General features: G+C 37.8%; 1 protein-coding gene across 1 annotated transcript; it reads left to right on the plus strand.

Moving 5' to 3' along the window:
- Positions 1 to 639: 639 nt before the first annotated feature.
- LOC140228717 (toll-interacting protein-like) lies at positions 640 to 11,385 on the plus strand. Its single transcript, XM_072308995.1, has 6 exons — positions 640 to 742; positions 4,384 to 4,554; positions 5,037 to 5,219; positions 5,743 to 5,895; positions 6,448 to 6,565; positions 7,268 to 11,385. The coding sequence occupies exons 1-6, from the start codon at positions 704 to 706 to the stop codon at positions 7,456 to 7,458; spliced, it is 855 nt and encodes a 284-aa protein (XP_072165096.1). The 5' UTR covers positions 640 to 703; the 3' UTR covers positions 7,459 to 11,385.
- The last annotated feature ends 1,329 nt before the right edge of the window (positions 11,386 to 12,714 follow it).

A 12,714-nucleotide genomic window follows, 5' to 3' on the forward strand; every position in this document is an offset into this window, starting at 1 on the left:
ATATTCTCTTGTAAATATATTTTGTTGTTAATAAATTCAAATTCAAACTCAAACACATAAATTAAACAAATTTTGTCCATACAATAGTGAATCTCCGGCCTTTGCTCGTACTCATTCGCAGTTACAACAACGCCGCTCAGGCAGGTACGTAGCTCTTGGTTTGCTTTTAAAATGAGATCAATATATTTAGCTCAAGAGCATTTTCATTATTCTATTTGACAAATATATCCAAACAAATTGCATTGCTTACCAAACCGGCTGCTGTCAAACTTGGTCAATGAGATTCTCAGAGCGAGGAAAATATCAGGAATTTCTTTTACTTAGCAATATCAGTGAATAAAGAGGAATTGCTGTAAAAAATCGATAAAACATTTTTTTTTTCGTACATTATTAAACTAATCTAAGACAGAATAATGACAAAAAAGCAGTGTGTCCAATCGCAAACCTGTCCCTGAACAACTCGACCAGGTCGAGCTGTCCCGGGTCTCGGACGAGTTGTCCAGGGTCGGGTTCTCGAATTGTTGAGTTGGCGAACCCTCCCCTTCCGCACCCCCCCCCCCCCACCCCCGTACATGTTGTACTGAAGCAATGATGTGTTCGACGAGATTGTATACTACATACACACAGCTAGCTAGCGTAGTATTGCAAGTTGCGCGTAAGTGGTGACAACGTTATGCTGGTGCAGCAGCGATCCTGAAGAGAAATGGCAACGTACGGTGGTGCTAGCGCTAGGAGGTCTCAGGTACTAGTAACCAATTATCATTTATTGACATATCGGTGTCTCTATTATGTGAATTGGATGAAATCATAGCCAGAGTTCTGGAGAGGCTTGTCGTGATACCTTGTTTGTAATTGCATTGGTACATTCCATTACATTATTGCATTGATGGTAGGCACGGTAAATGCGGCACTGCACTGCATTTTATTGTTACTCTCGATCTTGAGCAGTGTTGAGAGTCTTGTGCACTCGTGTCTTCACACTGTGCTGTGGTCTGTACTGTGTCTAACTGTTTGTTTCCGTTGAGTTCTATGTTACATGTTTAACTTAACTAACTTGTCACAACATGTACATTGCCATTGGCATTGTCCCACACATTCGTTGATATCGCCATCGCGATCGGATGAGACAGGGTCCCTGATCAGACCCAGGCCAGGGGCAGGGCAGGGATTAACTATACACAGCCCAGTCGCTGTACATGGTACGTCCAGTTTTCGCATAGCGTAACAGTGTCTGGTCGGGCTAGGCAGGGATAGACGTCTAATGTGAACGTTAGAGAAGTCGTTTATAGTTAGTAGGTTCTAGTAGAGTCTTTGACCGAAAGATCGGTCTGTACTGTATCTGTCCGTCGGGGAATGTTCCGCGGAGACTGCGTCTGGCTTCACGGATCCCCTCCGTATACGGAGGACAGCGTTAATGGCAAAGTCCTCCGGACAGACGGATCTTTCTGTCTACAGGTCTAGTAGTAGTAGTAGCAGAGCCTACACTAACGTTAGTGACTTTACTGTCTGTGAGCTGTGTCATGAGTGTAAATTTAAACTTGTTGAGTTGTGATCATGATTGATAAGTGAGAAGTGTCCGGATTTTGGAGGCCAGCCGAAAAATGGGGGTTTTAGTTCCTTGTTGACATCGCACTATAACTCATCATGAGAGCGCGGTACTCATTATACTCCATATGAGTCCATGCTGTGTGAGAGATTTGCGTTCACATACGCACAGATTCAACGTGCATATGCTGCGGCCGAACCATGGCGAATATCGCAAATCCTTCCACAAGTGGCATGCAAATAGTGCGTAACTGCAGAAGTTATCTCAGAAACTGCTGCCACCGTGACTGTAGCTGTACATGCTGTACCACAGTACACATTATTTAATATTTCAATACAGTTGTACAGATAAACGGACTAGTATTAGTAACTTTGAAACTTTAAATGAAACAAGTCTATACGTGTTGAGCACTATGCAACTTTACTTACCTGTACCCGTTAACGTAACCGTGAACTGCTTATGCGAGCTGACCTTGGGAGGGTCACGACAATGATTTCAGAGGTCCGGCATCCGAACATCGTGGCCCACTGTTGTGCTCTTCAGAATACGTGTGGAGGTAGTTGCGTAGTTTGAATTTCGCACTTGATTTACGCCATTTTTTATTCATGAACTAGGAGAGAATGCACTTATCAACTTTGTAATCGTAAGAGTGGTCTATTCATGGAAACGGTCGTATCATGGATGGGCAACATGCTTACTAATTAGTAAGAGACAAAATGGCGCTGAGCTAGCTCAGTGTTGGCAATCCCAGGGTTGGGCTAATAATTTTTAAGTATCATCAAAGATTGGAAAAGTAAAGACCCAGTAGCGTGCTAATCCATGGAATGGGAAGGCTGGGCCAGTTATATTCAGAAATCCCTGTAGCAAATTGTACACAGCTTGATCACTGATGTCTTCTAGTACAAGTGTTTGGAATTGTATTTATTGTAAAAAGCCTGCACCAAGTTTTGACCTCCTAATGCTGTGCCAGAATTTTCTGCATTGTTACATGAAGCCAGCAGTAAAATTTTGGACAGTGTTATGGTTGAATTGGGAGGCTTGCTTTACACACATAGCCGAAGAATCTTGACTTGAATTGACTATTTAAAAAAAAAACAATTCATGAATGCCTCGATGCACATTTTCTGCTGACCAGTGCTGTTCGTGGTTTTTCTAATGTACTCCAATGGGCAGCGAATGAATTGGGCCACCCATTAATCCCCATGCTACCCGCCCAGTTTAAAGTAGCGGTAGAAGTAGCTCCCTTATGAGTTAACATTTTAATTTAGAACATAGTCATTTAGTAAGTTAGTATACAGATATGGTCATGTGAACTACTTTTTGGGGCATTGATGTTATTGCCCAATGGAAGGGATCTTGACTCCATACTACACATATGACCTGAACTGAGGATTAGACCAAGGCGCTTGCTCCTTCATTCATAGAAATAAAAAAGGCAGCTTCCCTTTGTTTGAATGGGTTGTTTTATTCTAATGTGGTATTTGTTTTGTTGTTTGTTATTTTCTCCCTCCCTTCCTCCTTCCTCTCCCATACAAGTGATGGCAGAGTCACCCAAGGAGTGTACACAAACACTTTTTAATATTACATATGCCTGCTTAAAGGGTGTGTACAGTTCTGGTCGAGGTGAGGATTTAGCTTTTAACGTTTTGCGAGATATTCAGAAACCACTCTATGAGATGTCAAAGAGCATGCAGTTCTAAGGGGTATCAAAAGTTTATTCGATGAAAATCGGTTTTGAAATGGCTGAGATATCCATAAACAAGGTGAAACAAAGAGATCCTAATAACGTTGGGGCATGTCGCCTTTTATTATTAGCACGTTTTGGAATATCTCAGCCATTTGAAAACCAATTTTCATCAAATAAACGTTGAATCCTTCTTAAAATTACATGCTCTTTCATATTTCACAAGAGGCTTTTCATTATCTCACTTAGAAATGTTCAAAACATGAATCCCCACCTCAACCAGTACTGTACAGTCCCTTTAAATCTCTGAATAAAAATTCTGGAGGTACAGTGCACATGAAATGTTACAAATGTTACAAAGTTTGTGGCATTTTAGTCCTTCAACATAACTAATTAACTTGCCTAATACATTTTGCCTCAAGTAGAATACAAACTTGTCCTATACAAAGCATTCACAGCTGCATCTTTTCATATTTGATTTTCTCTTAAGTGACATCATTTTTTTTTCATTGTGCACTTCCTGCATGACTTTTTGATGGTATGAAGGTGGCACTAGTGTTGCATATCAATAATTAAACTCGATATCGCTTGTGTTCATCTGACAGTTGGTGTGGGATCTTGCTGACACCAATGCTAGCCAGCACTGGCACTGAGTGTGAAATCACTCAGTGAAGTCATTGAGATTTTAGGGGAAGCTGCTTACCTTGGAACTATTGCTGATTTCTTAAAGGATATTTTAAAAGAGTCAGTCAGCAAAGGCCTTGAAGTGATGTGAAACTATGTTTCAAATGATTGTATTGTCTTTAGTTGGTTCTTTTTTTTTGTGTGAAGAAAACATGTTTGTGAAATTTTGGTTTCTTGATTTATTTATGACTCGTGGGTATACAGCTTCTCTCCACTGTGTCTGGATGTTTTACATTAAATGACAGTGGAGAAGGAAAAGAAAAATCTAAATGGATATTTTTCATCTGTATAGAAGAGATGAATTAAGATTGCTCCACCTTTGACTTTTAACTTCGTTAAAAATATGAAATCATGCATCATGAATACGATGTATTATTTTTAAGCTACTAAACTTGGGTGGCCATGGCATTACATGTGGATATTACATATCAGACTTACCTCCATTCTTATCATGTTTATTAATGCATAGGTAATCGTGGGACAGCTACCAGATGACTTTCTTCGGCTCGGTGGGGCACAGTCTGAAACCCAGCAGCAGATCAACCAAGATGAACAGACCGCCAGAGCAATGCAGTATGGTGCAGTCAACACCCAGAGTCCTGGGGCATATGTAGGCAGACTCAGCATCACAATAGCTCAGGTAAGCTTCTGCCTAGATAGATATATTGTCATGTTTCAATGTCCTTGTTAAAAATGAAATAAAAAATATGATTAGAATTAATATGAAGTTTGCCTGTCAGTATGAAATAGATTACCGGTACTGTAATGTTATAACTAATTGCAGTTACACTGTATTCATGATTTTTTTTTTTTTTTTTTTTTAAAGTGAATTTAAAAAAAGGAACTGCCCCCCCCCCCCCCCCAAAAAAAAAAAAAAAAAAAAAAATCATCCCCACATGAAGGAAAACAAAGAACTTGCCTTTCGAGTATAGAAAAGAATGAAGATTATAGATTAAAGGTGTAAATTTCCTGTTTGTAAACCATGCAGTTTTACATTGCCCAAAGAAGGGACATGTTTCATAGCAATGTTATATTTCTGCAATAAATGTGTATTATTTAGAATGTAAAAGAAACAGCATTAATTTATGTTTTTGATGCACTTGTATATTGTTTGTCACACAGGCTAAACTGGCAAAGAACTATGGCATATCCAGGATGGACCCTTACTGCCGTATCAGAGTGGGACACGCTGTCTTTGAGACCCCAACAGATGTTAATGGTTCCAAGAACCCAAGGTGGAATAAGACCATCCAGTGCAATATGAGCCAGGGGGTAGATTCAGTGCACCTGGAATTGTTTGATGAGGTGAGTCCCTCCTGCACAAATAATGTGATGCCAAAATTGAGCAGGAAAGGGAGCTAAAAACTCCGGGCAATGGAAATAATTTGCTCAGGGTTTGGATGAGAGCACTGTGTAGCACAGACCATCACTAATCAGTAATGACAATCTCTGCAGAATTTGTGCAAACTTTGGCTGCACATAGTGTTGCTGCTTGCAGAGCTGTAAACAGGGCTGACACCACAGGCTGTTGCATGTCATCAAAACAATCAGTGTAGCCATGCTAATGGCCATGAGAGATACTCGTTAGGAAATAGTAACATACTATACTGTGATAAGGTACAGTGTACACTGTATGTGATCAGATGGATCTCATAGACCAGACTAAACCTACCAGGTACTCCTCCAACAGTTGAAAATGGTCTTGTGTAAATGCAGTTTACATAAGATATCATTTTGGACAAAAGCCACTTTGTGCATGTGTTTAAATCTGACCATCAGAGGTTGCATGACAGTATACATTGTATTGCTCCATTTTTGTTCAATGCAGAAAGCCTTTACGACAGACAACAAGATTGCGTGGGCTCTCATTACACTTCCGCCGACAGTGTTAAATGGTGAGACCAGGGATGACTGGTACCCACTCACCGGCAGGCAAGGGGAAGACAAGGAGGGCATGATCAATCTGATTTTCTCATATGTGGTAAGAGAAAGAGAACAGAGAAAGGCAGTCATCATTAGCAGTTTGAGTGACCTCACTTTCATTGTCGTCATCAAACAGCAAATTGGTAGTAGCTCTCAGTAGACCGTCATATAATTTCAACATCACTAACATTTCCACCATAGGAGTTTTAGAATTTTAGAAATGTTCTAGAATGTTGACCAGAACTGAGTATATCAGGTCTCAGAAAGCAGTGGCGTCACAAATTTTAGTTATTCTTTCCAAAGCACATACACTTTGTTGACTAGCAAGGGAAATATTGTTGTAGTTCTTTTTATGATGGTAACTTGTTCCTTGGCATTGTATGTAGTATGATAAATTCTGTGCCTGATTTAGAAAGCGCTCTCAATCCTCTTTTTTTTTTTGCTCCTCTTGAGTGTAACAAATTAAATTTGCATGCATCAATGTTTAAAGGACCATATATTCAGTTGGAGTATGATGACTTCTGACATTTTTTTTTCTTTTTTGTAAAGATGCTTTCTTATGGTGTGAGTTTTCATGCTTATTTTTAAGTTACTTTTATTCAACTTTCAGCAAGTGCCTGTTATGCCCATGGTGTACCAGGCTCCTCAGCAAGTTGTGTATGGAGGACAGGTCCCAATCGTCATCCCTGGGACATATCCTTATGGCCCTGTAGCAACTCCAGTTGGAGGTGGGTATACTGACAATGATAAAGCAGTTCTGAACTACAGTGAACTCTGATGATACATCAAACTTCCTTGATCTTGCATATTTTTGCCTTAGACATATTGTGCTACTTTGAAAAAAAAAGAAGAAGTGTAATACAACAAAGAAAGTGCAAATTTTGGATTGGAAAAGTATTGTGCCTCTTACCTTTGAAGGAAAAGTCCTTGTGATTATGAATTGACGGAGATGTGTATTTTTATGCTTTAACCCTAGAGGGTGTTGAAGAGGTTATGTTTTCTGATTGTCAGGTTAACTTTTACTTCCCGCATTCAGTGGATTTTTTGTTGTTGTTTATTTTTTGTTTTTTGTTTTGTTTTGTTTCATTTCGTTTTTGATACAGGACCCTGTATACCATATTGGGTGTAGGTGCACAAATTAAATTTTGGCCAAAGATCTCCTGAGGTCAAAAATAACTGAACATTGTGTAATAACATAAATTGCAAATTTTCAGTTGAAACTTCAGCTGAATAGAAATGCAGTAATTATATCAGAAAATAATGTTCAATGACATGTCAGGCATTTGTGGTAAAGGATCACGTCTCAGAGTTGATGTATGTCTTAGTATCAGAAAACTTTGAAGATGAATACCGGTACACTACTGTGTAACTTCATACGATATGAACTTTTGTTAAGAGTTATATACCTTCTTCCTCCCTTCTTTCATCAGCTTATCCACCCCAACAGACAATGATGCCTGTGCATCAACCACGCCCTCAACCTCCACAAATCACACAGGCAGACCTCCAGGCACTGCAGGAGATGTTCCCCGGTACAGATTCCGAGGTGATCCGATCGGTCCTTGAAGCTAACAACGGAAATAAAGATGCCACCATCGATTCCCTGCTCCAAATGACTTGATAAGAAACGCAATTGCCAGCACCAATGGGAGGCAAGGCGATGTAGTGTTCACATTAACAATCAACTCTGTTGTGATCTCCAGTTCTCTTATACATTTTGAGTTTCACCTATTTTCCTTTCCCATGGAGCTCTCCTACATAATATATTTTCAAACATTTTTCGAACCATACTTGTGAGCTCACAGTTAGTTTGTATTACTATGTATATCAATTTTGTTTTTATATTTATTCCTATGACTTTTTAAATTTTTATGATTAATCAGAAAAATTATTATTTTATTGTCATCATATGAAATTCAAGAACAAAACATGTGAGAGCAGTTTACTGATACAAGTTGCACAGAATAATTGAAAGTCCTTGATATAAAAAAAAAAAGGAAGAAAAAAGCATGTAGGCCAAATCCCAAAGTTAGGAGTCTATGCCATAGATCAAGGAATATTTGATTAAATCATAACCCTCGATGCTGAAGTGGTAAGGCCATTATCTTAATAGATATGGTAAAAGTCACAGCAATTCTTGATTTCTGATATGCCAAGCATGGTACGACATTGTTTCAGTAATCTTGCTCGTGCATTTTGTACCGCAGGGAAATTATTTGTTTTGGGCAAAAAAGACTCACAGTGAAAGATCAGGTAGAATTCTAAACAAAACAATCTGCACAAGAATACAAAAAGCATAGAATATAGGGTTGTGGGGTTTGGTACATTTTTGGTGGTATGACGGGGTAGTCGAATGATAAGATGAATTCGAATATGTATCAGAATAGATCCACCAGAGCCTAGAGCTCTTGGTGGTCACCACTTGAAAAATGCACTGTATTATGTATTCCAAGAACAGTCTGTACTGTCTCTGTTGCACTTTGCAGCAAACCTTGTAGTTCTTTCAGGTTTTCACACTGCTTTAGCTCTATACTACTGTAGTATACATCAAACACCACATAAGTCTTAACATGTCTACGTGTTTTCTCATGTACTTGCATGAAAAGTGTCACATTTAAACATAGCTTGAAATAAACTTTTGCTTTTCATCTATTTTCATCTTGTTATAGTTATACTCTTTCAAAGGATAAACTGGAATATTTTGCCTTCTGTAACACACAGTAACTTTCCACTATCAAACCTGCCAACTAGTATGTGTTAGCAGTTATCAACTACCAGTATGTCTTTTTGATTTATTTTTATCATTTAAATGAGAAAGTGTGATTTTGAGAAGAAGAGTTGTATGTTGAACTGTTTGCTTTAGCACATTTAATGGAAAAACTTCTCATATTTGCACCAAAATATGATTCTCTTGCCTTCAGAATGTTTCATATGGTGTTTTTTTTTTCATTTATTTATTATTATTTTTCTTTACTATGCATCAGCATGTTCTGTATTCTGCAGAGATAGGCAGCCATGCACTAGTCAATTGTTTTTACCTTTCATGTCATCAGGCTGTATAGTTGATGATGTCATTGAGAATTCTCCCCATTGCATATAAATGTAAACATTTTGTCACTAGCTTTTGGGTCTGTATGCCGGCTGCATGCTACATGCAAATGAATGTGGTGATGTTAAGCACTAAACTTTTTTGTGCACTTCCTGTAATACAGAGTTACTGTGCAGCAGGCACATGCAGCGTGTATATGCAGTAATTACATCTGATTTTTCCCTTTTTTGTTATGACTGAAACACTGTCACTTCAGAATAAGAATATATTTTCAGCATTTACTGTAACAGTTGATATTTTTCCAACAGGTAACAATTGTTGAGAAAATCTAAAAAACTATGGTAGTTTGGAACTGGAGATAGTACTCAAGGCTTTTCATTTACAAGCAAATAAGGCTCATGCTGTGCACGTACAGCGTAGTCAACAAATTGCACTGCCGCCGTTCAAGTTTTTACATTTATATGCAATAATAAGAATTGGTGGTACATGTATACCAACCCTTAGACCAAATCTGCAATGTCTACACCCAAAGTCCACCAAAAATTGCAATCCAAATCTCACAGTAGAACAAAAATCTCACAATAGAACAGGTTTGTTTGTTTGTTTGTTGTTTTGGCAGTGCTACATGGTACTTGAGTAAATAGCATGATGTTCATGTGTTAATGTAGCTACGCAGTGCACAAACATTTCAAATCATGTAAGTATAAAACCCATTGCAGCAATGCATCAATAGACATTCAGCATAAAATAGGGCACCCCAAAATCAGCTAATAACTAATCTAGCAATGTAGCACCAATCACTGCAAATTGTAAACTTGAGCAGGAATCAACCTTTGGATAAGGGAAATTATTTTTTTGTTCAATATGTACAGGTGTTTCCATGTAATGTCCCATGGGTAAGATTCCTGTGCAGGGCCAAAGCACATGCACAAGATTTCAAGCATTGTTTTTTGTTGTTTTTCTGTCCATAAGAATTACACAAAAGTTGTCGTGTGTGTGGATACTTTTTTTTTTTTTAAGGTTTAAAAAGTATCTAAATTCACAGAACAAAGTTTGTGGAAAGAATATTTGTTGGTTTCCTGAAAAGGTACATGTACATGTAGTTGCAATTTAGTCTGTTATGCAACCTTGTGAGGTACCATTGGAAGTACCACTGTAAGTATCCAGTTCGGATTAAAAAAGAAGCTTAGCTGACCATCAGTCCCCCATGTTTTCCGTAATTTGCTTGTGATGATTTAGCTTGAGATGTTGCAATGATGTACAGTCAACACCCATGCTTGTGTGATATATTGCCTCACTTATGGAAGTTGAAGACAAAAGATATTATTTTGGAGGACTGTTGCATGCAAATTATTGTGTGGAGATTTTACTTAACATGAGTGATAAAAATGTGATAATGAACACATGCATTTCATTTGCCAGGTTGCGTGTAAAAAAACTTAGATATGATGTATTATGCATATATTTACATAAAGATAAATGTATATATTATTATTAATTATCACTGCATGGTATCATATTCTTGTAACATACCATTTATTGGTTATGTTAAAGATGTCATATGTAATTTTTTTTTTTGCAAGTGAATGTGTTATTTTTATTGTAACATGCTCATACATGAAGTTTTCTTGTATCTGCCCCCTTTTTCCCTCCAATTTACTTTCTAAGGAGTGTGGAAAAAACCTAGAATCACTGGCAAATTTGGAAACTTGGAACACAAAATTGTAGTTATTTAATTTCATGATTGATAGCTTTAGGCATTATTACCTTATGTGATTCCGTGCAGTTCACAGAATCCAGGTACATGCACTATAGTAAATCGTGATGGATTCCTTTTTGTTTGCAATTGTAAAATTGATCAACACTTTTTGCTGCGATTGTGAGTACATAGTATGTACTGTAAATGGATGTAACTAGCATATTTTAAAGGCTGGAGCATGGCAACAATGTCAGTGCGTTTCTCTTCTCCTTCACCCCATCTTTAGGATGCATTTCATAAGCAATACGTAGACCACTTGTTCATTCAAGTTTACAATTGTGCATGTACATGTGGGAAAATGACTGTACTTCTTTCATGCTCACCCTTCTACATTTCATACATACCGAAGCTTACAAGGATGGTTGAGATGTTACATGGTAATCACTCCTGTGTGTATCATAGGTGTGAATGCAATCATCATGTTTGCTTCTAATAACATGTAAAGATGAAGCATGTGATTGTCAATACATCTGAATAACCATAAAACATTTTCTAATGAATAGAAATCCCAGTTAAGCTGCAATATGGTTGGCTGTTATTTAAATTCAGTTTTTGATAAAGATAATACCCCCATATGAGATGGTTATTTCTTGACTATAATTTTTCTGGTGGCTGCTTTGTGTATAAGGTCTACATTATGTACAGGATGTGAAGCTGAGCGGTGGACATTTTCTTTCTGAACTACATTGTATGAATGTGAATGAAATCAAAGAAATCTCAATAAAGAAAATGAAGACAGAGGATTGTGTGATTTGACAGTTGCCTTCATCCTGTTTGACTATTGTATAAGGATCTCTCAGAACAGTGATGAAAGTGTCATGCAGAAACAGTAAGCAGATCAACTTGGGATACAGTGTAATTACCTCCACCAAGCAAGTTATATTTTTGCTGGTGTTTATTTGTTTGTTTGTCTGTCTGTGCAAATAAACTCAAAAAGTTTTGAAGGGATTTAGATGAAACTTTAATACAGGAAAGGCTGATAATGAAACAAGGAACAGATAATTAAATTTTGGTAATGATCTGGGAATTCTTATGAATTTTTGAAGGATTCTTGATCTTTTGGCATGTTGGGTCAATGAACTTTGGAGTTCAAGCTGCATGTATTTGAGGTGTGCATACACTCTCTAAAGCGTGTGCCCTGCCCTGGCCAGGGGCTGCGCACCTGGAAGCTGGTGACGTAAACAAAAGGCTTCTATATTGAGAAATTTGGCGATTTTCAGCATGCATGTGCGAGTTGAAAATCACTGACCTCTATGGAAGAACAAGATCAGTGGAGGAAATGAGCTGCTTGGCGGAGGTCTGCACTCTCAGAGTGCTTTTCTAGTTGGTCATCCCCCAACTGACTGGTCTTGCATTCTGTGGTTAGTATCCATCCATCGACAACACTTCCTTTAAAACTTTGAGCAAATCATTGTCATAAATGTTAATAATCACCATCATCACTTTGTAATTCCTTTCTACTTCCTTTTTATGTTTTTGTCAGAGCAGTGCAAGATGGTTTTATGGATAATATAAAATCTGCTACACAGCTGAACAATGAAATGTGCAGTTCATTCTTATGTTTTGCAGAGGTATACTAAATATTTGATGTACCTAACTGCGACAAGATTTGCAATAATCATAAATACCTTAGTTTATTACCCCAAAACATTTAGTGAATACATGTACCATGCAATAATTACATATCTGACGGCAAAATGAACCCTCTCCAGGATCATCACTGATGAATCGTTAGTTACCAGGATGGAGAATTACTGAAACTGGTTCTCTTTGACAGATGGAATAGGTGGTATCAGTGGATGGCATTTATGTAGCCAGTATTTTGGAGGGAAAGGAGAGACGTTGGGAGTTGTTGTTGTTGTTGTTGTTGTTGTTGTTGTTGTTGATGTTGTTGTTGTTGTTGTTTGTGGTTGGTTGGTTGGTTTGAGAAGAAAACATAGATATTAACGTTGAAAATGACATACCAGGACACTCAAATTTCTCCAGATGAGGAACACATTCACTCAAGCTCATTCAACTATGAGCGACTTTAAGAACAAAAAGATTTTTTTTTTTTTTTTGTCATGAAC

The sequence above is a fragment of the Diadema setosum genome, chromosome 5 (genome assembly GCF_964275005.1).
Source record: "Diadema setosum chromosome 5, eeDiaSeto1, whole genome shotgun sequence".
In the NCBI taxonomy this organism is placed as follows: Eukaryota; Metazoa; Echinodermata; class Echinoidea; order Diadematoida; family Diadematidae; genus Diadema; species Diadema setosum.

Excerpts from the sequence above, each read along its gene's own strand:
- LOC140228717 (XM_072308995.1), top strand. The coding sequence starts at position 704 with ATGGCAACGTACGGTGGTGCTAGCGCTAGGAGGTCTCAG. Across the intron at positions 5,220-5,742 it reads ACCTGGAATTGTTTGATGAG|AAAGCCTTTACGACAGACAA; the intron begins GTGAGTCCCTCC and ends TGTTCAATGCAG. Across the intron at positions 5,896-6,447 it reads ATCTGATTTTCTCATATGTG|CAAGTGCCTGTTATGCCCAT; the intron begins GTAAGAGAAAGA and ends TTCAACTTTCAG.